The following is a 27846-nucleotide window of genomic DNA, read 5'->3' as shown; positions in this document are numbered from 1 at the left end:
TGACTGGAACGGAAGGAGCTCAAACTCCTTCTAGTTCTCATAGGGAAATGAAGTTTCTTTAGCTTTTGACATGGTGCTCCAGACCCTACATGACCCTCCTGGGAAAGATTGCCTAAGCTGTTTCTGGAATGTCAGCGTTTGTAGAGGAGGAGTGTCCAAGATCCAAAAAATGTATTTACCTCCAGAGATGGTCAATTTGTGGGCAGAATAGTTTGGTGAATTGGTCTCTTGCTTATATTGTGATATGGCCATGTCTTCTTGCTCAGGTGCATTCTAGCTGTGGTGTCCTTGAGTGGCGTAAGTTGTGTTTTGGGGAATTTAGTAAGTGTAGAGTTGTCATAGCCTAAACTGCAAGAAACTGCGATCATGTAACAGTTTTGAAATCTTCTTTGAATAACAGTGCTCTGCAACGTCTTAGTTGCTCTTTTATGTTCGACATTTATAATAGGAGTAATAGGAGTGTGCTTAATTTACTTTTGTTTAATTATGTAAAATATCTGCAAAATGGCACAAAATTACATGTATTTACATGAAATGCATATCTGGCATTGAGCACACTAGTTTAGCACGAAACATGTTCTTGCATCCATTTTGGATGCGGGACGCATTTTCGCAAAATAAATAGCATTAAAAACTCAAGCATTGCAAACAACTGTCACTGGTGAAATGAAATGAGATGAAAAGGGTTCTTGTAAAGTGCATGGCTACCCGGGAGTGTCCCCGCACTGATCAACCATAGAGAAAGGACCCAGAGATTAGGGGAAGAGCCAGGTCTTCAGATACCTACGGAAAATAAGATGGTTGGGTTCTCTACGGAGGTGAAGTGGGAGGGAGTTCCAAAGTTTGGGGGAATTATGAGAAAAAAGCCTGCCCCCACTTTTAGTTTTTGATTCTGGGGACTACGCCTAGGTGGAGTGAGTTTGAACAAAGCTTTCTGGAGGCTTCATGCTGGCGAATCAGAGCTTTGATGATGGCGGGGCATTCCCTTCTAGGGACTTATGGGCAACGCATAAGGCCTTGAAGTAGACTCTTTCCTGAACTGGGAGCCTGTGCAGGAAGCGAATTGCGGGCTTTGCAGAGCAGCGATGGCTGGTGCCGGTAAGCAATCTTGCCGCCGCGTTCTGAACAATCTGGAGTCTTTTAATCACCGCATTAGGTGCCCCCAAATAGAGGGCATTGCCAAAATCAATACTAGATAGGATCAGGGCCTGAACCAGTATCTTTTTCGCTGGAAATGGAAGCAGAGGAAGTACTTTCCAAATCATTTTCAGCAGACCGTAGCAGGAAGCGACCATCTTTCTGGCTTGAGTTTTGAAGGAAAGGTCTTGGTTTAACCAAATTGCAAGTCTTTTTATTTCCGGTTTAATGACTGGAGCCGCCCCTATTCAGACTGGCCATAGAGTGTTAATGTTGGAACTGAGATGACTACCCAAAATCATCAACTCAGTTTTGGCGCCATTGAGCCTCAGGTGGGATAGGCTCATCCACTTGGCTACTTCCTCTAAACAGGAGTGGAGGTCGGTGGGCGACTAGTCAGGTTGGTTCAATGCTACGCCCAGTTGCGTGTCATTGACGTAAGACACAACATGAATCCCATGGTGGTGGTTATTTTGTTTGCGTTGTTCCTTCTCTCTTGCGCCATAATTTTGCAGTGCAAGCGGTATAATTATGCAACGTGAATTCACTTTGAATTTTTCATATATCTAAAAGAGACACGTTAGTGAAAGATTCCTTACCTTAGAATATCCCCAGGCGTCAGACTGGATCCGGAAAGTTTTCGCTAGCAGTACCTCTGCGCAGCAGTAGGTGGCATTGTGCGGCTCCGCGTCCGTCGCTGGCGTCTTATGCGCCAAGATGACGTCACTGTGACTACGTAGGTGCCACCCATGCGCACTGATATCAGTTCTGTCTTTTTCAACGCCAGTAAGCGCAGATCCGGTTAGAGCACGTACCTTAGTCACTTTTTTACTATCTTTTTGAGACTTTTGTCTGCTGTAATTTTGAATCTACTCTGGTGCACATTGGATGCCTGGTTTTAAGTCTTGCGGGGCCTGCCATCGCAATATGTTGGGGGCGGACACCCACGACGTCTGTCTCTACTGCCTGGAGAACGACCACGACTCTCGTTCCTGTTTGGACTGTCGGGCCAAGGCCCGAAGGCCATGAGGAAGCGGTGCCGGAAGCTGCTTGAGGTCCAGCACTCGTCCCAGCGCCATTCACAGTCCAGAGGCCACTCCAGAGAACACTCGCGGGGCCACCATCATCCCTCCTCGGGCTCCAAATCTTCACCCTCGGATTCGGGTAAGAGACGACGCAAAAAGAAGTCGAAGAAGCGTTGTCGCTCTCCGACGTCCCCCTGTCGGTCCCCGGATGCGGACGAGGGGGACAGGTGTTCTGCTCCTGCGGCTCCTTCGGAGCCCAGGAGTCCCGCGGCCTACCCACCTTATCCGGGTCCGTTGGCGACTCCCGCACAGGTGCAAGAATTTCTTGCTACCTTGGACCGCCTGTTTAGGCCTTAGGTTTCCGCTGGCGCGCCCTTGGGCCCCGCGGCCCTGTGTCAGGATCCTGTCTGTGCCGGTGGCGGATCGGGCCCCGGTGCTGCAGGATCCAGCGCCGCTGGCTCCGGCCATGGCGCCACAAGGTCCCTCCGGCACCACAGTGGATGCCATTGGTTCCACCCCTGCCCAGGTTCCAGGACAATTTTGTTCCTACCTGGGATCCGCATTGGGACATGGCGCCGGTTTGGCACCATCCGGCGCTATTCACGACGCCGTTCACAACGCCGTTTGTCCCTTTCCTGGCCCCTGCCCCGCGGCCGTAGTCTGCCTCTTTGGGAGGATCTTCTGTCGTAGCAGCAGGGGATGGTCCTCCACCCGAACCTGTCCAGCCTCCACCTCCATGCGTGAAGATTGAGCGGCGACAGTTGAGAGCTTTCGATCTTCCTCCCGAAGTCTGTGATGTCATTGTGGCAGCCATGCGTCCCTCCACTAAGACGTTATATGCCTGCAGGTGGAACAAATTTGTGGCATGGTGCACAGCAAAGGCTGTGGATCCCCTCTCTGCCCTACTTTCTGAGGTCCTTCTGTTCCTTCTCTCCTTGGTCCAGCAGGGCTGTGCTCTGGGCACTATCAAAGGTTATCTTTCGGCCATCTCTGCCTTTGTACGGCTTCCAGATCAGCCTTCTCTTTTTAAGTCCCTGGTTGTTAACCGTTTTCTGAGCGGCATTACACCGTCCTTTCTTGCCAAAGGTTGTAATGCCCTTCCACATCGGGCAGACCATCACTTTGCCCATCTTCTTTCCGCATCCTTCAAAAGAGGAAGAGAGGCTCCACCATCTGGACCCAAAACGTGCGCTCTCGTTCTATCTGAAACGCACACAATAGTTCTGGGTGGATGACCAGCTCTTTGTTGGCTACTTGGGCGCCAAAAAAGGTCGAGCTGTGAACAAACGGACCATCTCTTGGTGGGCCGTTTTGTGCATCAAAGTATGTATAGTTGGCTAAGAAGGAGCCTCCTGTTGGGCTGCGTGCCCATTCTACCAGGGCGACGGCAGCCACTACTGCCTTGGGACGCGGCGTTCCCTTGCAGGACATTTGTCAGGCAGCTACGTGGGCCTCTCTGCACACGTTTACCAAGCATTATTACCTTGACAGTCAAGTCCGGAGAGACAGCTTCTTTGGCCGTTCTGTTCTCCGTGACTTTCTGGTGTAATCTTGTTCGCAGACCCACCTCCGGGGTTGGTATTGCTGGGGTATCTATTCTAAGGTTAGGAATCTATATCTTTCAGATGCACAAGTTACTACTTGTGCAACGATATATCTGTAAGAGACATTAGTTAGTGATAGATTCCTTAACGCCCCTCCCATCCTCCCCGTTCTGCGAACTGATTCCTAGGATTAAGGCCATCCCTTTCAGGGCCCTAGTTTCATGGCACCAGTGGTCAGTTTCTTGCATGGTTCTGCGTTCCTGGTGCGGAAAGTCGTGTACAGAACTGACTTCGGTGCACATGGGTGGTGCCTAAGTAGTCTTTGGGATGTCATCTCGGCGCATACGACGCCAGCGACGGACGTGGAGATGCATGACGCCACCTACTGACGCGCAGAAGTACTGCTAGCGAAAACTTTCCGGATCTAGTCTGAGGCCTGAGGATATTCTAAGGTAAGGAGTCTATCACTAACTAATGTCTTTTACAGATATATTGTTACACAAGTAGTAACTTGTGCAACAGGCGTTATGACAGTGCAATTGAAAGTTCACTTGGGCCAATTATTTTTTTTATTAGCTTTTTATTAGGATTGGTTATACAACCGATATGTACCTCATTACTGCACATGACATGTGCCGACATGTACATCAATTGGGTCACAGATACACAGTGAAACACCTTATCTACTTTTTAAGAAATGGTCAGGGACAACAACCTTTAAGTAACAACATTTTACTTCTAATTAGTGTGAGACTTCCGGACCTTCATCGATTTGCCAAAGGCTGGGTCCAAACTGGAATGGCGTAGTGACCAAAAAAATTATGGATGTAGGCTCAATGCTCTGACTGGGAGTGAGTGTTTGACATTGTTTAGCATTCTACCCATCATTTGTTCTTTTTACATTTGTCACCCCAGGTGTGACTGGTATGACCAGACGTGGGTCCCTTGCTCTCCATGCCACTGGATTCAAGCTATACTGGCTGATGAATGGTAATACCCCGAAACCATTCCTAGGAGGCTTGTTTCCGGTCCAGGGAGAACCTAGCCTGGCAGTTCGGGCTGGACTGTTCCCATGGGGAGCAGGGTCAAGACTAATTTGCATATGGTTGGGTCCAAACTGGAATGGCGAGCAAAAAAATGATGTATTTAAGCCCAGATCTCTGACTTTAGGTGAGTGTTTCACATTGTTCACTATTCCGTCCATCATTTGTTTATTTAGAAAAATACTATAAGCAGGGCCTCTGGAAATATGAGATTCTATGGGTGTGGCATTTTTCGTATAATTATGGATTTGCCGCACTACCCACTTAATCCATCATCTGCTGCATAATTTGCGGATTATAGTAAGAAAAAGATTTCTAGTTCAAATGTGTCAGAAGTTACTAAAAATGCAATGATGTGTTGCGCATTGGATGGCCCTTCGCAAAGGTGGATTGGTCACCTTTCAGTTGCTTATTGCTGTTTGTGGATGCTAATCTATTACTTTGCCCAGGCAAGGTTAACATGTGTAAAAATTGAAAAAAAATGACTTAATACTATCACAAACTGTACTTCATTTCTCTGCATAATTTGCCTTTTCTTGCTAAATAATTTAGTCAACTGTGCCACATAATTTGTTTGTCCCCTGTCGCATAAATTCAGTGGCCCTGACTATAAGTGACAGATTTCAGTGAAAGGAACCGGGATTGAGAGGTTGCTTTCCTGCCTTGGGTTATCTACAGAGCTTCTGTATGTGTTAGCTGCAGTTCACCCAAAAGTAAATCTGGCCATGTTAATGCCAGGCTACTGATGCTGGTCAGCAGAAAGCTTGCTGGAAGTACAACGCTGGCTTGGCCTATTTTTAGCTAAAACCGGCCAATCATAGATTAGCCGATATCTTCCCACGAGTTAAGCGATGTTCTGGACATGTACGCGCCTTTCTCAAGTGAGCAGCAATACACAAAGCTCAACATGGACCCCTCTGCAGTTGATCTTATCCTGTACTATACTTATAAAATTACTACATGCATGGTCATAGGCAAAATAAGTAATAAATATCAGTTATGAGCAACCAGCAGCTGATGAATATATAAATGTGACTTACAACAATCCAAGGGGCTGACATTTTCACCCCCACTCATTTTCACCCCCACTCATTTTGTATAGATTAAATAAATCCTTGAAATACAACTGAAGATAGCTCTAGCCAGACCTGAAATACAGATGCGTACTATGAGAAGGCGACAGAGCGTGACTAGGCGAGAGACATAGTGGTTGAAGAAAAATGTAAAGCAAAAAGAAAAACGGGGAAATGAAATCCAAAACTACAATTAGTATTTGAATGGTGCAAGGGGGCAGCCTAAAACATGATTCAGAGGACAGAGAGGAAAGGAGCAAAGTCCCCCCAAAATGTTTGCAACAAAAGTTGAAGGAGACGCAAAGCTGCACTTGCATTTATTTATTTTTAAAAAGGGGAAAGAATGGAAAGAAGCAGAAACCTTAGCAGGTAAATTTGAATGAAGTTTGAATGAGGATGTTGTTTATCGTAAGGATTAGAATATGAAGATATTGCAAAGCACTTTGGAGGTCCTCTACTACTTTAAAGGACTGTAATGCTGGATCTGTGGTGTCATGGAACTCCTGTGTGACTTGAAATATCCTTCTAACATACCTTTACTGAATTCATATTCCAAATGGGTTGGTATTGTTTGTACATCTCTTGGAACCGGTCCTTTCTACAGAATCACCACAGACATTTTCTTTCTTCTGCCTTTCAAATCCAAACTCATTGTTGTTGGCTTTTAGTTCTCTGTGCGCTTTTTCCCTGCTAACTAGTGATAAATTGCTTGTGCTCTCTCCCTGAAACATTGTAAAATGGACCCACTCCTCATTGGTACATTTAATTTCCTTCTAATTCCCTAGTATGTGATATTACATGTACCCTGGGCCTGTAAATTTAATGCTACTAGTGGGTTGCAGCATTCATTGGTTCACCCACAAAGTAGCCTTTTGAAACTTGTCTCAGGCGTTCTACTGCTGCCCGTAGTAAAATTAAACCTTTTCCAGGCCTAAACCTTCATTTTTAATACTTCTAAGTCGGCACTAAGTTGGGCCCTTAAGGCTCATACGACACGGTGCCTGTCATTTTTAAATAAGCACATGTGTTTATTTCCTGACAATAAAAAAGTCCTAGGTCGATTTTCAGTGTTATAAGGCCTTTCTTTATCAAATAGTGGAGTACAAAGTTCCCCAGGGAAGGTGTGACAACAAGGAGGTAGGAGTAGGTATCAAAAGTAAGGTGACTGGAAGGGGTCCCTTGTCGGAACTTAGAGAGCCTCACACACCCAGAGTATTCGGTGTGAAACACACCTTGACTGGAGGGTGTCCAGTGTCATCATCGACTCACTGCCCCTCGACAGACCGGCGCTGCAATGTCTGTCGGAGCACCTGGAGGCACTCTTTTGGCGGGGTTCTTTTGTTCCTAGCCGAAGGTGGGTGTGTGTGAGGATGAAAGAAGTGTAGTCTGTGCAAGTGTGGGTGCAAGTTAAAAAGGGTAGTCAGTCCACAATGACTTTTATTAACGTGGCTGATTCCCTGGTTAAAAGGGGTGAGAGGGGAGATAGAGACCGTATAAATATACAGCAGGCTAACTCAACCCCCTGATGTGGTCAACATGTTTCTCGCCAACCGGCGATTCGTCAGGACCTCAACAGGGTACTACACATTAACACATGCTCATTCACTTTGAAGAAGGCAAATACAACCTCTCTGGGTCGATGAACTAGAGGGCCAGGGGGTCCTGCTCTATTTAGGCGACCTAGAGGTAGGGTAAAAAATGTAGATTAGAAAATAACAAGTCAAATCTCACTTAAATGACTTTCCGTTTAGAACCATAAACGTGACTTTGGTGATAACTCTCCACACTGTGAGGGGTGAGTGGGGGGTTGTTTTGTGTAGAAGTGAAGGGAAACCAGTCGTACCGGACAGTGGGTATAAGTTCCCTTGTGAATCGGTCTAGTAATGGCAAGATTCATGTCTCACATTGGAGGTACCCCAGAGTGCTATTAATACACATACTGCGGTGTGCGGCCAAAACTTAAAAGAGGACACCCAATCCTAGGAGAGAAGCAGGTATATTCTTACCCTATAGGACTGGACAAGAGCCTCGCAGTATACTCCCGTGAGGCCAGCGCTGTTAGGTAAGTTGAACCTAGGGGGTATTAAGAGGGAGATAAGGGTTGGCGTAAAGTACAGCAGGTTCAGGTAGAGATGATGTGGTGATGGAGGCTAGATGGAGAAAGTACCCTCCGTGGTAGTACCCTGGATAATGCGAGGTAAGGGTATCAGGGTAAATGTCAAAAGGATACCAATCACATATCGGTAGGCAGGGACCTGGAGGGGGTGTCCATGCTCTATCACAGTGCTCACTTGGCTGGATTCTGGTCCCAGGATATAGACTGCAGTCTTCAGTCTCAGGTGTAATGCTAGAGGGGGTGCTTGGAAATAGGGATGCAGACGTTCTGGTCACCGCCTGTTGGGGAGGGTTGTGGGTGGTGGTTTTTGTTATATAAAATTTACGGTGAATATCGATCAGGCAGCTTCGTGCATCACGTTGTTGATGTCACGCGTTGTGTTTAAAGAGCCACCCGCGTTAAAAATACTTCAAGGAGGTACCATGAGTCCGGGGGCAAAGGGGACTAAAGGGGATAGACGGGGTGGAAAGAGGGATGTAGCAGACACCCCACGGTAATGCCCACACTCCTTTCGGTTACCAGCCATGCAAAGTGGACTGGTAGAACGGTGATGTAAAAAGGTTTAGGTGTTAACTACGCTACTAGCAGGGTCTCTTATCTAGTGGGGAAGCCAAACACTGTTTTGAAATGGAAGAGTTAGGGAGACTCTCATCGGACTTCGTTAGTTCGCCGTGAGAAAATCAGAGAGGGCACTTACCTTAAATCGGGCGCTGGGTCGGCGGCAAACCTACCCCTCACGCTCACGGCACCTGGTCAGGGTGCGGAGCAACTGGTGAGGTAGTCCATCAGGTGACCGATTATATCTAGGTCTACGGCCTGGGAGCTGCAACGGTGGTGTCGCGCTCGTCGCACATCACGCGCATGCGCAGAGTAAATGCGATGGCTTAGACCGGGGTCAGAGAATCAGGTGGCGTAATTGGGGGGCCATCTTGGAGGGAGCGCTAATGTTCGGGAATGCGGGTTGCAAGGTTGGTGACATATCAGAGGGGCTGGAGTATCACAAAATGGGGTCAAAGATTGTGCATTAAAAGTAGGACCCATGTAGTGACACATCACAAGGGCACTATTTTGCAAGTGGAATAATGGCGATCATACATTAAGATTAAAACCCAGGTAGGGCTGTATCCTATGATGTGCCTGTGGCGCGACCTGTGCGTACGAACAGTAGCGTAGTGACATTGGCCTGTATATGAAACCAAACGGCCTTGCATAGCGGCCATCTAGTGGAAGCGCTACTGCAAAGAGGGGGGGGGGGGGGGTTGGGGTTGGGGTTTTTTTTGGTAGCGCCAGGAGAGGAGAAAAGGGGAGGGCAAAGGGGTGTAGTGAATGGAATAGAAGATCACGGCAGGCTGGGGTGCCGTCGTCTGATTTATAGCCCTCAAAAGAAACAGGGTAGCCCCCTCTGTATGGTCAGGTTGTGTGGCTCCCCTGCAATACTGCATGGAACGATAAAGTGTCAGAGGAGCCCCAGGATGAGGACAGTATAATCATAATGGGTCCACAGTTATTGAGTGCTAATGTACTGTGGTGGGATAGTTAATCAAGAATGGGAACACCAGGTAGGCCTTGATTAACACTGGGGTAGCTTCAGGCACTGGCCAAGGGAGTGATACTGAGGTGAGGTCCCATTTCCCATTAATTGCTAGGCCCTGCGGTTTTGCGATGCCAAGGGGAATGTAGTCGTGAGTCCAAGTAGCATGCCTCAAGAGCACTGGAATGAGATGGTTGGTGCCTAGGTGTGTCATATTATCTAGGACGATGGACAACAGGACAGGGGTGATGGGTAAGGAGATCTTATCTTGAGACGGTAGCCCATGGAATTGCATCATTAAGCCCAATTGTATCAAGTTGGAGCCGGTGAACCCATCTCTGTTCAAGCCTAAACAGTGCTTGCTTGTTCATGGTTGATTGGGACTCAAGCACTAGCCATTGAATGCTATCAGCAGAATGATTGTGTAGTTGGTAGTGTTCATACAATCTTGTGTGTGTCTTTGAGCATCGTATGTTACTTTTGTGCTCCGTTATCCGAGTCTTCGCCTGTCGCATGGTCATCCCTATGTAGAATTTGTCACAGGGACAAATCAGTAGATAGATACACTTAAAGCTATTACAATTCGTGTGTCTTATAAGTTTCCATGTGAAAGACTCAGTTAACTTTATTTCTTTGCATTGTTTGGACTGAGGACAGACCGCACACCCCCCACATGGATAGTGTCCAACAGCAGGAGGGAGGTCCCACAGTGTACGTTGTCCAGCAGCGGATTGTTTTTTAGGACGTGTATGTATCAGGGAGTCCTTTAGGTTAGCCGTGCGCTTGAAAGCGAACCTAGGCTTAGGTAAATCAGTACCCCCTGCGCCAAGGATGTCCCAGTGCTTGTTCACTGTTTTTTTTATGAAGTTAGAGTTTCTGGTGAAACTTGTAACGCACGTTATCAGGTTATCACGCTCTTTTTGATGAACTTCAAGGAGGGCCTCCCTATGGTTGTTTAGGGCTCTCTTATTAGAGTCACGTAACAATTTGGTAGGGTACCCTCTGTCATGCAGTTTGTGTTGTAGGGTGTTCGCTTCATGTCTGTAGTCATCCCTAGAGGAGCAATTTCTACAGACCCTCAAGAATTGGCCAAAGGGAAGATTTTCGCGTAGTGCCCTAGGGTGATGACTGTTGAACAGAAGAAGACTGTTTCTGTCCGTCTCCTTAAGGAAAAGAGTGGTGCTCAGACCGGCTGGTCCCAGCCGTATCGTGAAGTCAAGGAAGGGTAGGGCTGTTTCTGACATGGTGCCTGGAAATTTCAGATAGGGGTTCTGTTGGTTGATCCAAGTGCAGAACTGAATGCAGCTGTCACGGTCACCCCTCCAGAGTACCAGAATGTCGTCGATGTAACGACGCCATAATGTTAGATGTTGTCTGAAGGGATTCGAATCAGGATAAATAAATTGGTTCTCAAAGGACGCCATGTAAATGCAGGCAATGCTGGGAGCAAAGGTCGAACCCATTGAAGTACCCCATATTTGGTGGTACAGTTGTGAGCGGTATTCGAAAAAGTTTTCCGTTAGGGCAATGCTCGCACAGGCCATGATGAAAGATATAGGGGTAGGTGATGACCATTCCTGCTGCATGAGGGCAGATTCAACGGCTTCTAGTGTGGCTGCTTGGGGGATGTTAGTGTATAACGCTTCCACATCAAGCGTAAGGAGTAGGTCCACCTCTTCTCTCCCGTCAATGTTTTCTATGAGACGTAGGACATCTCTCGTGTCCTGTAGAAAGGACGGTATCTTCTTCACAATGGGTTGAAGAAACACGTCACAGAACTTCGATAGAGGCTCCAGTAGTGAGCCAATTCCCGAGACAATGGGTCTCCCTGGTACTGGGCTGGTACCTTTATGAATTTTGGGCAGCGTGTAGAAATAGGGGACCACTGGGTCCGTTGTCAGAAGGAACTCTGCCTCATGTTTTGAAATCCAGCCGTTAGCCTCGCCTTCAATGATAAGACTAGAAATGTCTGTGACGAGCCGGTTGGTTGGGTCAGCTGGAAGGGGTCTATAATGGGTGGTGTTAGCTAGTTGGCGCTTACACTCTGTGTCATAGTCGATGGCGTTTTGTATGACAGTGGCTCCCCCTTTGTCAGCTTGTTTGATGACGATAGAGGCGTCATTGCCCAGGGATGTGACTGCCTGTCTTTCATCTCTGCTGAAGTTATTGAAACTACTGGTATTTGGTTTAGTCTCCAAGGATTTGAGTACTGCTTTCTCAAAGGTCAGCACCTCCGGAGGGACCATCCCATCCGTGGGAGTAAAATTAGAGGGATTCCGTAGTCCTGTATCAGTCTTTTCAGTGCTTGGCTGATCTTGAAAGTAGGCCCTTAGGCGTACTTTGCGGAAGAGCTGTTTGATCTCGCATATTTCTGTAAAACTGTAAAAAAAAAAAAAAATAAGGCCTTTCTTTCCCAGAGACTAACACTGGGTTACCTTATTACCTATAACAATTGGGAGCAGATAGAGAAATGATGCTTACACTCAAATGAATTGTAATTTAAAATCCTCTGTAATGGCGAAGTCAGATTTGAAATTATTTTTAAAATGTCACCTTAAGAAAGTTGTCGTTTTCTAGTCCTAACCAGTGGCGCCTTAATGCTAGTGCCCTGGGTCACATGACAGTGAATGTCTCTGCTATGGCGGTTTGTGTATTGCTTTCAGACAGTGAGACAAATGAAGCCTAAATGAGAGGGTAGAGGGTGTTCCTGACAGTATGACTGGGGAGTAGGTGTCAAAGGGCTCTCCCTTCAGCACACTCACAGGATCCTGACAAGAGGTCTGCCCTGCCTTTTGTCACCCAACGCAGTTTGGAGACTGGTCCAGGAAAAGGGCAAGAACTGAACAGAACTAGTTTTGAGTGGTAGGCCAGAAAATTCCTCACACAACATCTGGCTCCAGGTATTAAAATGAGACCTTCAGAACCACTCAGCAGAACACTTATGGACCTGTGGAAGATTCCGAAGGACTGCCCTGCTACCAGAAGGACTTCCCTGCTTCCAGAAGGACTACCCTGCTTCCAGAAGGAATGCCCTTCTCTTTGACCTTGCTGTCTGAAGAAGGAATATTATACCTGCTTGCCTTGATCCCAGGCAGCCCAATGTGACTCCAAGAGACAGTTGGCTGACCTCCTGTGTGAGCTATGTGAGACACAACAAGATTCCAGTGACTTCCCTGCAACTGCTCAGCTGACCAACACCAACTGGACCCATTTGAGCCCTGCTGCTGGCTTCTGCTGAAGTCAGTAGTGATCCCCAAGAGGTGTCCCCCAGGTCCTGGACTCTTGGCTGACATCAGTGACAGTTTCTCCTGAAGTAAAAAGTAAAAATTCTGATGCTTAGGCTCTTTGCGACCACAAACGAGCACTCTAGTGAGACCTCTTTTTTGTGCCAACAGCGACTGTCCGCGGTGACAAACCAAAGCGAGGCCCCAGCAACTAACCAGTCTGCACACAACAGCAGCGGATGCTTGACCTGCTATTCATGCCAAAAGCCTCCTCCAAAATTAACGAAACCTGTGCGCCGGACTTGAGTAGGTAACATTTCAGCAGGATTAACGTAGTCCCTGTGTCTGACCCGTACTCCTTAGCGGTTGGTCAGAATTTGTTACTTTCCCCAGTCTAGCACTACCACATAACTGCGAGTGGTGCTTCCTGCTTTTTATCGCTATTTCACTAAAAAGTTTAAATTTGAATTCTCTGATTCTACTAATTAGATGTTTTCTCGTCCTAGTATTATTTTATGTATTAGAATTTACTCTATTTTTTAAATTGGTTTGTAATTTATATTGTGTTGAGTTTTCACTGCAGTACTGTTTCTGTGCTGCATACATAATTTCCACATTGCCTCTAAGTTAAACATGACTGTTTTATGCCAGCCTACCAGAGAGTTAAGCACAGGGTAATTTAGTGACTTTTGTGGTTCACCCTGACAAGGATTCTGGTTGATGGTTGAGTGAGGCTTCTACCTCTCACAAACAATAACCCGATTTCTTATAACATCACTCACTACAATAGCCCAGGTGTTATCTTTAATATTTGTACACCACTTGAATGCCTAAATCCTTTTTACGAAGGGCATTCTTGAACAACTCCAAAAAACCTAGATGATGATCTTGGGGAATTTTTCTCCCTTCAATCCCTCCACTGGCTCCCTATCATGGAGCGAGTCACTTTCAGGGCCATGCGCATTGTCCACAAGACGTTAGCCGGAATTGGCCCTTCCATCGATCACTCCATTGTTCGACCCAACCGTTCCTATAGACGCCTTCGCTCTGACGCTCTACACCTTGCCACAGTTCCTAGGATTAGCAAAGCTAGAAGATAGGGTCGTCTGTTCTCATACAATGCTGCTAAGCTCTGGAATTCTCTCCCTCTCCATCTGCCCAAGGAACCTAACCATCTTGCCTTTCGCAAACTGTTAAAAACCTGGCTCTTACCTTAGCCCGGTTGGTTCTCTAGTGCTTGCCGCTACTAGCGCTGGGCTGCTCCTGGGTAGACTTGCGCTTACCAAGTGTATTTTTCATTTAATTTCCATTCATTTCATTGTTCTGAATTTTCCCCCGGTTGTAGCGCAAATTCATTTCTGTGCACCACGATGTCTTAGGGCGAACATTTTACGTATTCATTTATTCAATAAGCTGAAAGTATAAAAATTAACTAATCAGTAAATGTTGTGGTGTTATTGTGGCACCCACGATTTTCATTGCACAGGAAATAACTGATTGTGGTAAAACAAAGCTCTAAAAAGCATGTCGAAGAACATGAATTTGACAACTGTTGGTGTGGATTATTCATACTACAAGTGTTTGCTTGTATCAAGCCCAGCTTGTGTATTTTTTATTCTGTGTTTCTGTTCTCATAGTGGCTATGCTAATTGTGGTGACTCACACACACACACAGCACTAGTCCGTGTTTGTGCACCTAGCCCCTCTGCATAGCTTCCTTTTGCTGGTGGTAAATAGGCTCTGATGATTGATGACGGTGAAGCTTTACCAAGCTATAGAAATAACTTGTCTGCAAGGTCAGTATTACTATTCCATGTTGTGTCTGTCAACATTCCGTTTTGTCTAGCACAGAAGCACAATTTCCATATCATATGCAGCATCTCTCCAGCAGATGAATGGAAGCCATTTTGTTCTGCTGTACAATGGAACGTTCAATCACGAAACAGCTGGCGCATTAATAGTATTCATGAACTAGATGCGGGCTTCGTTCTTTTTGAGGCATGCTTTATGGCTTTGATTATGCGAGGAAGTACAGGTTGTCCAGCTGGCTAATTTATTCTTTGTTTTTTGTTTCAGCATGCTCTGGGAAGAATCTTTGCTAGATAACTTGCTCAATTTTGCTGCAACTCCAAGAGGACTTTTACTTCTTCAGCAAACAGGAGCCATCAACGAGTGTGTTACCTATATGTTCAGCAGGTTCACACAAAAGCTACAGGTAGGTGTGGTCAAGCGCCTTTGATAGTAATGAAAGATGAAGTGTGCACGTTTTAATTCAGTCTTTTGCAGAGATGTACAATTTGCTTATGTGGCGGGGGCTCCTATGGGTAGAGGACTTTTTGCAAAGGAGTGATGCTGAAGCTTGGTCCTTGTTTTCGGTCCCCGCTCAGCTTGTACCTTTGCAGTAGTTGGAGCAGTATAGAGGAACATGGAGGACACCCTCAGTGGAACAATGTGGATACATTACCACCTCCCTATGTTTGTTCCGCAGGTACGTATCATAGCTTCTATGCATCTCTCCTGACATAGTGGCGGAAGAGGGGACACCCTTTGGAAAGGCAATGGGTACAAATTCTAGATAGGACACCTTGAGCAAGAATCCTCGCTTTAGAGAATCCTTTTGATTGTTTTGTTCTCCCAATATGGCTGAAGAAGATTAAGAGCTCCAGGATCACATATTGACAAAGGCTGTGTGGCAGTGCAGTTCTATATTTACAGACTTGTGATTCACTGAACTCTGCTTAACTACTGCAAATTATCCAGGTAAAAGAATGACTGCGGGATGAAAGAGAAAGGAATAATGGAGTGAATGTGAAGGGGTTTGACATAATAAGCATTTATGACTGAATCTCTCACTCATCAATTAGACCCTCATAGTGTCCTGGTCAATGGGCCGGACCCCCCCCGAGTTACTAGTACCAGTAACTCTTGGTGTGTGGAAAATCTGGCCCATTACTAGTTGAACCGTGAGGATCCACTAACAACTGGGAAATTACCAAGAATCAGGAATTTTGGGTCTGATTCACCCAGTGGTTCTTCATTTTTGCCCGGACTTTCATCTGGAGACGTCTTCGGGGGATAGTTAAGAGATCTATGGTGTTCCCACGGATCTTCTAATTCCAGTGGGGCCAGTAACTGCTGCACTGGCCCACTCTAATTAAGTGGACGCTTGTAATGAGGGCCTTAAGCTATCTTGTATCATACACTTATACCAAAAGTATGTTACTTGAAAGGAGACAGTCACTGATGTAGCTTCACAACTGTGTTTTAAACGGTAAATGCCGTTCACCACACATGCGAAACAACGCATGCCATTACAACGCGTCATTTCAACGACCGTGTTGTTACATCGCATGCCATTACAACGCAAGCTGTTACAACGACTTGCTGTAGGGGGCAAAAGATGTTGGATTTTAAATTCAACACCTTCCCTACTATTGCACAGACTGGAGTTAGAATAGTAAATTATACTATTCCAGCATCCAGCACCCCCTCTACGGCAAGTCATTGTAATGGCTTGCGATGTAACAACACGGTCATGTAATGACCGCGTTGTAATGGCATGCGTTCTAACCACATGCTTTATAACGTTGCCTATTCTTTTTAAAGTTCTTGCTACTCCAGTCTACCTCTTTTGGCAAGACGAGAAGAAATTACTGATGTTGCAAAAATAGCACCACATTAGGATTTACTGAAGCATTCAAGGAAACGTCTACCTGTATAGCTATAAGAGTTTACCAATACATCAGTTTAAACAAGCTAAGTAGACAGAACAGCCAACCATGGCAGTACCAAGTATAACCGATGTCGCACAACGAGTTATGGGTTTGAGCCATTCTATTTTTCAAAGTCTTTGTGTGTGCACTTGGAATCAAACAATTAAATCAATCTGCGCATGTATTCCATACACTTTTGTTTAGTCTCCTAGACGTAAACCAATTCAATAACGTGGCCACCGAATTAACTCACTCCATTGCATATATGCAATACGCAAAGTAATCTCTGTTTAAGGGAATTAGATGGGTCATGTATCATGATGTCACTGAATGGTCTTCAAGATTTAAATTCCGATGCATGCCCACTAAACCACATCCAGATAGTTTATGTGCATTGTTTGTGCATCAAAGCACAGGATGTCTTAATGTAAACCTCCCACATGGGTGCGCCTGCCTCTCTTCTAGCATTATCATCCGCCTGAATGAACACATGCTTTTTCTTTATAAAATACTCTTAGCTTCGCCGTCTAGCAGGCAGAGGCTTCACTGGTACCCCTTATGATTGTTCCCAATTTCCTGCAGCACTTTCCTTTTATGCCCACTTTCAGAATAGACATCTGGGAATATCAAGAGCCTGTGCCTATCAAAGTCATACTCTTGTTGATAGCAGCAGCTTTTAGGATCCAGGGCCAGATGTACGACCTGTTTTTCCATGCGCAAACGGGTTTACGAACCCGTTTGCGCATGTAAAAACATCATGGGCCATGTAAAAAGCCAATTTAGTGAGTCACAAATTATTTGCGACTCACTAATTAGGTATTGCGACTCACTATTTGGAATGGGCATTTCCTTCCAAATAGCGAGTCTCAAAACCATGTACTAATGTTTTTAAAAAACTGCTTTATTTCAAAGCAGTCCCAGACATGGTGGTCTGCTGAGCCCAGCAGGCTACCATCCCTGGGAGGGCCTGTCATTCACAATGGGCTCGCAAATTGCGAGAGGCTCTTTAATATCAATGAGCCTCGCAATTTGTGACCCCATTAGGAATCGCAAACAGTGTTAAACACACTGTTGTACATTTTATTTTGTGCCTCGCAATTTGCGACTCGCAATTAGGTGCAGATTGCGAGGTGCAAAATAAAATGGTCGTACATCTGGCCCCAAGTTTCTTGCATTGAGTTTTCTCTCCCACGTATGGGAACCTAATTGAGCTTAAAGGTGTACGGTGTACTTTCACAAGGCTAAGAGTTCAGGATCCCTTCAGGTGGCTAGTTTTGCCCCATCTAGGATGTGGGTGTTAACTGGCTCCACAGAATTTGAGAATGACCCCTGTGGTTTTATTTTCTAAATACTTGTTTAAACTTCTTTGCCAATTTTCATTAGCTGCTCCCTTAGAGAAGTAGTGAAAACTTTTCACTTTAGTTGGTTTCAGTAATCGCTGTACTGTTTTATTCCCCTATATCCACTGCCCTCTTTCTCCGGACACTTCACTGGATCTCTGGCTGCGGTCAAGGAGTAGGGGAAAGGGTAAACTAACCTGCTCTTTTACCCAGCGCAGGGTCAACAACCCCTCTACAGCGCAGCTCACCTGCTTCTTCTGTAAACTCTCCCCTCTCACTTACCAGCGGATTCTTGTTTTTTCTGCCCTGCTCCTTTGCTGCATGCTCCCTTGTGGGCAGTACTCTGATGTACCATCAGGATGATGGCCAGGTACATAGCCTTCGTAAATCCATGATAGGGTGACCTTGTTGAGCTGCTATGTTCGTATGCCTGGTGGTCTACTTATGGAAAAGGCGCCTTTATTAGATCTGATCTATTTCTGGCAGTGCTCATGCAAAGATATGCAAACTGGTGACTTGGGAGTCGGTAGGATCTCTTGGTTAAACTGCCATTGTACGCTCAGCTACTCCCATAGCCCTTATTATAGACAAAAAATGCTGCCAGCATTCTAAAAAAATCCCATATTAAAGAGTTACCCTGCACCTGGTTTAAAAATACTTACCTGCCCACTCTGTCCATTTCAGTGATTGACTGCATCCGTGTCACCTTAACAGCATGTGACCACGTGAGTGCAGTTACTGCAGTCAGACTAGAGTTCTTACCAAACTACCTTACTTACTTTTTATTTACGTAACTCAATATTTCTCAATCTTGCCCTTTGGGTGATCACATGTTACCCATCTGCAGCTATAATATTTCATGCATCAGTGTCTTTAGACCCAAGATAAAGTTCTGGGGCCCGAATTCTATAGTGACAATAGAAAATAAACAGTTTCAGAGCTGCTGTTTTTAGTGCAGCGTTCTAAGTCAACATGAGACATATTTTGAAATGTGGGCAAGCATAAAATATTAATGTAAGTAGTTTCACCGCTGGTTCAGCTGCATCAGGACAGCGCCGACTTAACTCTTATTGCATGTAAGAAATTGGGTTATTAGTTGAGAGGGTTGGAAGCCCTACTCAAATAATAGACACAATCCGTGTCAGGGTGAACCACAAAAGTCACTAAATAAATGACTTTGTGCAAAAGCAGTCAAGCTTAATTTAGGGGCAATGTGTAAAGTATTTATGTAGCTGTCAACAGTAACAAAGTGCTGCATAAAAAACAACGCAAGAAAAATCCCACATCAATGTAGAAAATAGAGTAAAATGTAATAAATAAAAGACACCAAAATGACAAAAGTACAACAATGGAACTGGAGATTAGTGGTTTTAAAGTTTTAGGTGAAAATAGCCCCAAAATGCACAAAGCACCACTCACTGTTATGTGGTGTCGCTGGACTGGGTACAATGTTAAGCCCGACTGTGTTTGGAATGCGGGTTGATACAGAGACCAGGTTTATCTTAGTGAATACTTGCCTTCTCAAGTCTGCATGAAGTGTGTCGTTCGCGTTGGCAGGGGCTGCAAGGAGGAGGCTGTCAAATGATGAGCACCTGGTGTCGTTGATGGCCGCTGCTGTAATATGAAGAGTAGGTCATCTTTGGAGGTTCGAATTGGTGGTAGATGCAGGCTATTTCTATTCGGCATGGAGAACAGTTCCAACTGTAACTTTGCTTTGGCAGTCGTTGCAGACGGTCGATTCTCGGCACAAAGAGGTCACTTTGTGGATACGAGGAGCCCAAAAGTGGCATAACAGACCCCGCAGTTCGGGGGAGCCAAGCTCCAGGGTGCCCTCTCAAGCACTGTGCATGGGTGACATCTGACCGCTCCTGACATGGTCTGGAGTGTGGGAGGGCTCTCCATGCACTTTGCAGGGGACCCCTCTTCAAATTTCATTATGCCACTGGAGCACAAAACTTCATCTTCACATTTTCTTCAGAAACAATACCCACTAGTTCCAGCCAAGGGTCCATGACCTGGGAGGCGCCTCTTGGGTATCAGGACCCACTCCAGCAAAGGCTACCAGCAGGGCTCAGACAGGTCCATTGGTGCTAGCGAGCTGGGCAGCTGCAGGGAGGCCTCTGGAAGCTTAATGTGTGTCTGTAGCTCAAGTAGATTGTCGTCTGCAAGGTGAAAAGTGGACCGGCTGCTTGAAACAGCTGTGCCGCTCCAAGGGCTGGAGCAAGTTCCCAGCTGCTCTAGGGTCAGTACATTAAGTAGGATAGAGTGCACTGACAACGTTTATACCCTTCGCCCGAGGGTAAAGCATATGGAATTTCACCCTACTAAAAACTATACAACATACCCCTGCCAACTTTGTTGTGTGGGAATGACAACGATACCAGTAAAATCACCAATCAGCGAGCACCGCAGCATGATCTGCGAAATCCTGGAGGGTCTGGATAGGGAGAATACTCTTGTTCCCACAACTAAGTTGAAGCATGACACAGACCACCTTGCTATTTCACTAGGGTACAGTTCAGAAATCTAAAAATGGTGGACAGTATGAGGATTTTTGGTGGCGCTAAAGAGAGTAGGTGCTCTCTGCTTGAGCCTTCTCTTTGCACAGCATTTCGAGGTCATTCATCCTTTCTGCCCTACAGGGGAATCACAAAAGGCGCTGCTTTGGACTTGTGGCCAAATTCTAATTCTCTTGACTCTGTCTGAAATCCAGACGCATGGGACATCATTATAAGTTACACCTTTACATACTGGAGAAAGGTACAGCTAAATTTACTCCAACTGGCCTAATAGGGGTGGAAGAGTCATAATATCAAACCCAAAATTAATAATGAGGTGATTGGCAACCTTGTGAAAATGACATTGCAGAATTAACCTGTAATCTTTTGCGCTGAATGGGGTGTTATAAACGTGCCTTGAGAGTGCTTGATCAATATGTTTGACAATTGTATTGTACTATACACCGTCTAGACCCATTTTTCTGAACATTTCATTTTCGAGTAGCCCTTCCCCCTCCCCAATCCACTGGAGAAGACCGGTCTAAATTTGCTTGCTTTACTTCCCTTGCTTTGAACAATGCTTGGTGCAGGCCGAGAGCTGTTTGATATCGCGCTCTAGTTCTCGCTGGCTACAGATTTAACCGTAGCGGTGGGCCGTTGGCACAGCCCAAGTCGTGTTACGGCTGCTTCTTACTTTGACATGCGTATACAAATTGATTTGCCACTGCTCACAGCTCAGAATGTCTAAGGCGCCTTTTTGTATTAATCTACCGGCCGTAAAATTGCCTGACAGCAGCTTCATTAGGAGCTGGTTTTGGCTGGAACGAGCCGCTGCCTCAGTGTAGTGTTGGTCAAGATGCTTGCCCCTTTTTTGGAAAATTTGGAGCTTTCGCCCTTGGCTTCAAAATAGGACGAAGCGTCGAGTGCCATGTTTCTTGAAAGACAAAAAAGCTGTGCAAACTTGCAACCCAATTCAGGTCCCTTTTTTCATGCTACACACACTTCCGCTACCTTGTCGGAGTCGGACCTTCTTAGCGCTCCCCACAATCACCTCCCATACAGATACAACCTTTTCCCTGCACGCCTTCCATTTCGCGGGCACTTTTGTAAAAATTGCAGAATTTTTACAAAAGTGCCGATTTCGCGGGCACTTTTGTAAAAATCGCTGCATTTTTACAAAAGTGCCGATTTTGCGGCAAACTGTGAAATCGCAAAATCCTGGAGGGTCTGGTTGAGGGTGCCCACACCACACACCAGAGCAATGTGACCTATACATAATAAAGTCCCTGGTGTCTTAACCTAATGTCACACCAAACCCAGTGTTGCTGGGGCTGCACAGGGATTAAAATGCAACATACATTCAGTAGAGCACTGTGGCAGACGCCTCTTGAGGCACTGTAGAAGCAAAAATATACCCATAGATTCAAGATGAAAACACTGGTGCAGGTGTGAGCACGAGGGACATGGAACTACTTCAGACATCTCTCTTAAAATGCCATTAAAATGTTTGCTCCAAAATAAAACCTTTGTGATACCTGGTGGAATGACCCTTGTTTATTGTTTTGGGTTCAGATTTCCAATACTCAGCCGTAGCTCGAAACGCTACTGTTGCTGGTGCTGATTATAATAATACGAAAAATAAGAGTAATTGTTAAAAACGTGTAGGAACAAGGCTGCCAGTTATGCATTTCTTGAATTGATCTTGCCAAAGTTTACGTGGTGCTTAGCTCTAAAGATTTTTGAGTGACCCCATGATCCATTCCCTCCTCACCCACAAAAGCCCCAGTCCTTTCAACTGTTTTGCTTCTATCCCGTTTGTGGGACTCTCATGTAGCTACAAAAATACCTAACAGCTTTTAAACTTAATATGAAAACTAAATGTTCTGATGTAACATCAACAAGGTTTTTCCTCTTTTCACCAAGCACTACGCTCTATATAACAAAAATCATCTCCAATCTGTTCCTGTTTCTTACCGGTGCAAAGGCTATAGGTGTCTGCTTCTCCAAATGTTTTCCTTGTGTGGGCTCTGCATAACTCTTTTGTGTACTCCCCTTCCTGTTATTTCAATTATTTCAGTTTTCTCTGATACCAGTTAGATAAAGCACTGCTGCCTTCTTCACATTTCATGGACATCAGACTTGAGCTAAAGCATGGGCATTTAGTACCTCTCTGAGTAGCTAACCATCACGTCTAACGTTATCCTTTTCAATTAGTCTCCCTTCCATTTCATTCTTTATATAAAATTATTTGAATTTCTCTCTCCTGATTCTCATTTAGCTCTATCATTCTATTATACCCCTTCCCCTCTTTCCTCTGCCTCTAATCCATCTATTATTTTCTGTCTCGCTTTCTTCCAATATGGTTTTTCTGATTGATACTTCTCACTATAGGTTTCTCACCTTAGAATATTCCGCCCGTAGTTAGCAAGAACTTTTTCATAGTAGTGCTCCCGTACACTGCTAGTTGGCTTCGTGCAGGTCTGCATTGACTCCATGCTGCCCTGGAAGTGATACAGCGGAGCTGTTTATTAGTGCCACCACAAGCCCACTGACGTCATTTCCTTTCTATCTGGCCTTCTGATGTGATTCCTGAGCTTGTCTTTCGACCTTGTTGGTTTCTGATGATGCCAACCATTTTGAAGTGTGCTAGGAAATGATGTCCCCACCGAGTGCAAAGGATTCACATTGTGCCGTGGCTGCAGAAATCAGATGTAGGTCACGTATCTGCAAAAGGTGTGCCCTTGGTTCGTGGGCTTAGGGCACGACTTGATGCGGTGTAGCAAGTATGCCTTATTGTACCTGAAGGTGATTCAAGACAAGGAAGCTGTATGTCTCTAAACCCAAAAAGAAGTCTTGCATATGCTGCTCCAAGTCCTGTTCCCAGTCACCGGGTCACAACTTCGACCTCTCCATTTCCCATTTGAAGGCCTCCAGTAACTCGAAGTCCATTTCGAAACGCAATCATAAACAAACTAACAGGACCCCATGCTGCTACGCTGATTCCAAATAGAAGACCTGATCCTTAGTTGATTATGAAGTGCCCCGTGTTTCCCCAGTCATTGTCGACCCTGCAGCAGATCTTAGCAGATCTGAGCCTATAAAGAGGTTGTATTCACATTTTCAGTGCCTTTCTTCAGGTCTCATGAAATCGCAAGAGCATCCATTTGGCTTACTGCGTACAGGGTCTCTCTCTAGCACCGTCTTTCCCCTTATAACCTGTTACCAGGTCTGCACTGACTCTCGTACAGACCTCTACTCTGGCACTATGATCCACGCTGGCACCCACCACCTCAACACCATTGGATGATCCAGTGCAGATGTCCATGTCGATCTCCAGCTGAAGTTGGCTCAAGCTCGACCAATGTTTCTGTAAGATATCAAAGGCACTACCTTGACTTCATGCTCCAACATTAATCCTGTACCTCTACCACATACCATGTAACAACCATCAGCAGAGGCTCCATTGTCTTTTTGGCATTGACTGATCCTTTGCCTGAGCCGAGCATACCCTGGGATATTGATGATGATGATGATGATGATGGTAGTGGTGGTTGCGAGGAGGGCCTGTCCTACCTTGTTACACTGATGAGGCTCTATACCTTGACTTATGGCATGCCAGTGGGCTTGATACCTCTCCTGAGACAGACTTTGACTCACTGCATGGGACACCAATAGAAGAAAGAGCCTCCTTTGTAGTGGTAGTTAGCAGGGCAACCGAAGTGCTAGAATTACAGCTTACCTCCACTGAGACTAAAATAAATGTGTTGGTGAAAATTCTACAGACTGGGCCAGCAACATCACAGCCCTTACTTTCATTCAATGACACTACCAAAGATACTGTGGTGACTACCTGGTCAACACCATAATCTTGGCCACCTGTCAACAGGCAGGTGGTCAAACGTACTATGCCTGTGCCTGGCAACCTAGATTTTCTCACCAAGCACCCCAGTGAATAGAACCTTATTGTGCAGCCCTCGACTAGTAAGGTGCCTTTCCTCCTTATAAAGCATCCAAAAGGATTGATGCCTTTGGCAAACATATGTTTTCTTCCACCAGTGTTTTGCATTGCAAAGTTTAAACACAGTCTGTCTGTTGGACAGGTGCACACATGCCCTGTGGGACATCACTAATGATGCAGCGGAAGCGATGTGGGGGCGTCATATAATGTCCCACACCGACCTTTACAATACCTAAGGAAGTGTAAATACTACAATGGCGGGCCATAAGTCATTATCATTTCCACAGGAATAGCTATATCAAAGGTCCTACACTGGATCTTTGGTAGATCTAAAAGGGACTAAGTAGAGAAATCAAAGAACTATTCCTATAATGACGAAACCGCTATACCATAAGTTACACCACCAATAAATCAATAATTTGACAATTGTTATCTTAAAAATAAGTCATGACTCAGGAAATAATGATAGACAGTATTCTTTCTAAGTACTTTGTGTTATTATTTCAGAAAATATGAATGGTCACACACAAATACAAATCATAGGAAACACACTTTGTTCATATTATCACAGGTTAAACATCACAGTTATACGAACAGACTAATTCAGAGATCATCAAATTTAGGTGAGAAATGGGGAGGAAGAAAAGAGAAATAAGGAACGTCAGGGAAATCACAATTCAGTTACCTCTCGGCAAGTTAGAGAAAAACGAATGCACAGCGTGCAATTAGTCAAGAAAACTATCTCCACGGCCCTAGGAGAATAGTGTGGGTAGCATCACCAGCCGATGATGTGCAAAGTCTCCAGGGAAAAGGTTTTCTGTGGTCGGGGTTGCCAGGCAGTTCAGGAATCAGCACAGCATACAGCATACAGCATACCACGGATGCAGGACAGGTCGCCAGAATGTGAACAAGCCGATGATCATTTTCCCACCAGCATCTTTATACTGACTTCACTACTTTGTTACACTTAGAAACTTTCCTGAACCCTACACGTTACTCTCATTGTTCAGAACTAGGGAGGCGAACATTTGTCGATGACTTTAAAAATTTCACTAAATAGTCTTTGTCTATAATTGTATAACTTCCTAGAGAAGAAGAACTACAAATACAATTATTCTGTAACTACATAGCAACAGTTTCATTCTAAATCCTCGCCTAGACAGGAAAGAGTCATACTATTCTGCGCTCCCTAAGGATGTAAATGTTATTCTTTACAAGGACATCAGGAAACGACATGGAAAGAAACAAAGGAGCACAGAAGCACACCCCCTAACCAATACGTTTGCAAGGCCTACACGTTTTTTTAAGGAAAGACAGAAAGAAAAGAAAAATAATTTTCTACATTTCTAGGCCTACACTACTTTCACGAAGAATAAATGAGCTTTTTCGTGTTTGTGCTTGAATATTCCTGCAGTTTCAGGAAACATAAGAACATTAATATTAGACCATAAATTAATAATTCATAACCCTTATAAAGAAATCTTTCACTCTACATGTGTTATTCTAACTCTAAAACTCATATAGCTTTGCACATTTTCGGTTCTAACTTCCAAATGTTCATGTTTTAGTAATTTCGGTTTTCACACTCATTAGTAATTTATTAAAACACACACATGGGTAGATTTCCAGAGCAGATTTTTATTAACAAAAATCATGCTCCATCACTAGTGAGATCTTACCAGCAGTCCCGGAGGACCTTGGCTGTTGGCTCAGACAATTTATAATTTACAGGAAGCAGCCAAGCATGTTATCCGAATAGGTCTGGGTACAACGGATTCCCTTGGTAGGATGGTTGGTATTGGTGGTGTTCTTCATAGACCTGTCTAGAAGAGGTACTCTGGCTTCAACAGTGATGCACAGGCTTCACTAATGGATATGGCCTTGATAGGTATTATTGCACCTTTGGAGAGCGCACAAGCTCTGCTTTATAACTCTTTCAGTATAGCTGATTTACAGTGCATTCCTTGCGGCTGTTGACCCCTGCCAAATAGTTTCTGTACCATTTACAGAAATGTAGTGGCTCTTCTTGAGGGATGGCATATATGCAGACACAGCCTTCACAACCATTGATGCAGTAGACAGCCTCCTGTTGCTCACTAACGGTGCAATAGAAAGTGTGTGGGGTCAGAGAAATGCAGGTGTTGGTGCTTTCACTACTTCCTCATCCTGAAAATGGACTGGGACCTCAGGCCTAATCTGGACCTTGCCCCCTGAATGCCTTCATGCTAAAGTACATCTTGAAATTGGTCACAGTGGCCCAGATCTGATCTGATCTGGACCTAGGCGGCTCAAGGGTGTCCTTGGAATTGCAGGTCATGTAACTTGATATACCCATCCTCCTGTATCCCAAGCGATACCTGCGGTTCAGGGTTGGCCTAGAGCATTTTAGGTTGCCATGCTCCCCTTCGGCCTTATCAGTGCCCCTCAGGTTTTAACTAAAGTGATGGCTGTGGTCGCTGCTCTTTTTCGGAGGTCGGGAGTCTGTGGTTCCTGTACCTCGATGACTGGCTGGGTAAGACGGGCTCACCACAGTCAGTTGTTGACCACCTCCGGACAACAGTGGTACTTTTAACCTTCATTGCGTTTCACTAGAAATGAAGTTAGCAGCACCTCAGTGTCGTGAACCACAACCTGTCAATCCCAGTGGTCACAGTGCTGCCTGTGCCGCAGGGGCCAGAGATGAAGTGAGTGTGCATCTCAAGACTACATCTAGTCTCGGACACACTGAAACTCTGTTCATTGATTACTTTTAAGGGATCAGTGTTTTGGGTTCTGGCCACATTTTGTCCAGATATTTTTTGATTATTAAAAAAGAACCACCTTTTTCGTAAATGTTTATCTGCCACGCAAATATATTTAATTAAAAGTTTAATTGGACCAGATTTTTATTGTCAGGTGACAGTCACAGATTAGAAAGGGGGATAATTAAGGGCATCACCAACCCTGGCACTGGATGTAAAGTGTCTACTGATGTTAATTAAAAGTATTGCTAGCGAAGCCCCAACAATGTATAACTATAATAAAGGCTATTCGGTTTCATTTATCCGTGCATTTTTTAAATGTCCCTTTACCGGCTTGGCATATGTCATTGTGCCTCCGTTGCTCAGTGATTGGCGCAGTGCCCCAGACCTTTTGATTAAAGCCAAAGACTGCGATGCTGCTGTAAAGGTAGCCTGCATAGATCTTGTGATTTAATTTTTAAATTATTAATGGGGTTGGATACGTCTTGTGCAAAACATAAAATCTGTCAATGTAAGGCTAACTGACCATGTGACTTCTATTCCTTGGGATTTCTTTTTACATTCTATGTTTTCAATTAATGGATCAGGTTCTGTTTCGCATTCTATCTTTATGTCCTTTCTTTGCTGTCTGGGACGAATGTTCAACACTGTACTCTGAATTCAGTAGTGTGTTTGTTTTTACATTATTACTGTAATTAGTCTTGATGCTCACCTTCACTGGTTTCCAAGTCCAGACAAGGTATCCGTCAGAAACCTGGGGAGTACACCATTTTTTAAATAATCCTAGGCCAATCATTTGCTCACCCCACCTTATCTGCAATTTTAAACCATGACGATTTTCACTTACCAGGTTCTGGGTTTATATAAAATAAAATCTATTCAGTACAGCCGGGACGTGGTTAA

At 45.0% G+C, this 27846-nt stretch overlaps 1 protein-coding gene across 2 annotated transcripts in view; it reads left to right on the top strand.

Moving 5' to 3' along the window:
- Nucleotides 1-27846, top strand: part of TBC1D32 (TBC1 domain family member 32) — a 940667-nt gene that overhangs the window by 443566 nt on the left and 469255 nt on the right. For both annotated transcript variants that reach the window (XM_078648467.1, XM_078648468.1), the window contains one exon: nucleotides 14770-14908. In XM_078648467.1, the coding sequence (XP_078504593.1) occupies nucleotides 14770-14908 (139 nt within the window). The remainder of the gene's footprint in view (nucleotides 1-14769; nucleotides 14909-27846) is intronic.

This window comes from Lissotriton helveticus, chromosome 6 (assembly GCF_964261635.1).
Source record: "Lissotriton helveticus chromosome 6, aLisHel1.1, whole genome shotgun sequence".
Lineage (NCBI taxonomy): Eukaryota > Metazoa > Chordata > Amphibia > Caudata > Salamandridae > Lissotriton > Lissotriton helveticus.
Note: the sequence above shows the minus strand (reverse complement) of the source record. Positions and strands in the feature narration are given on the sequence as shown.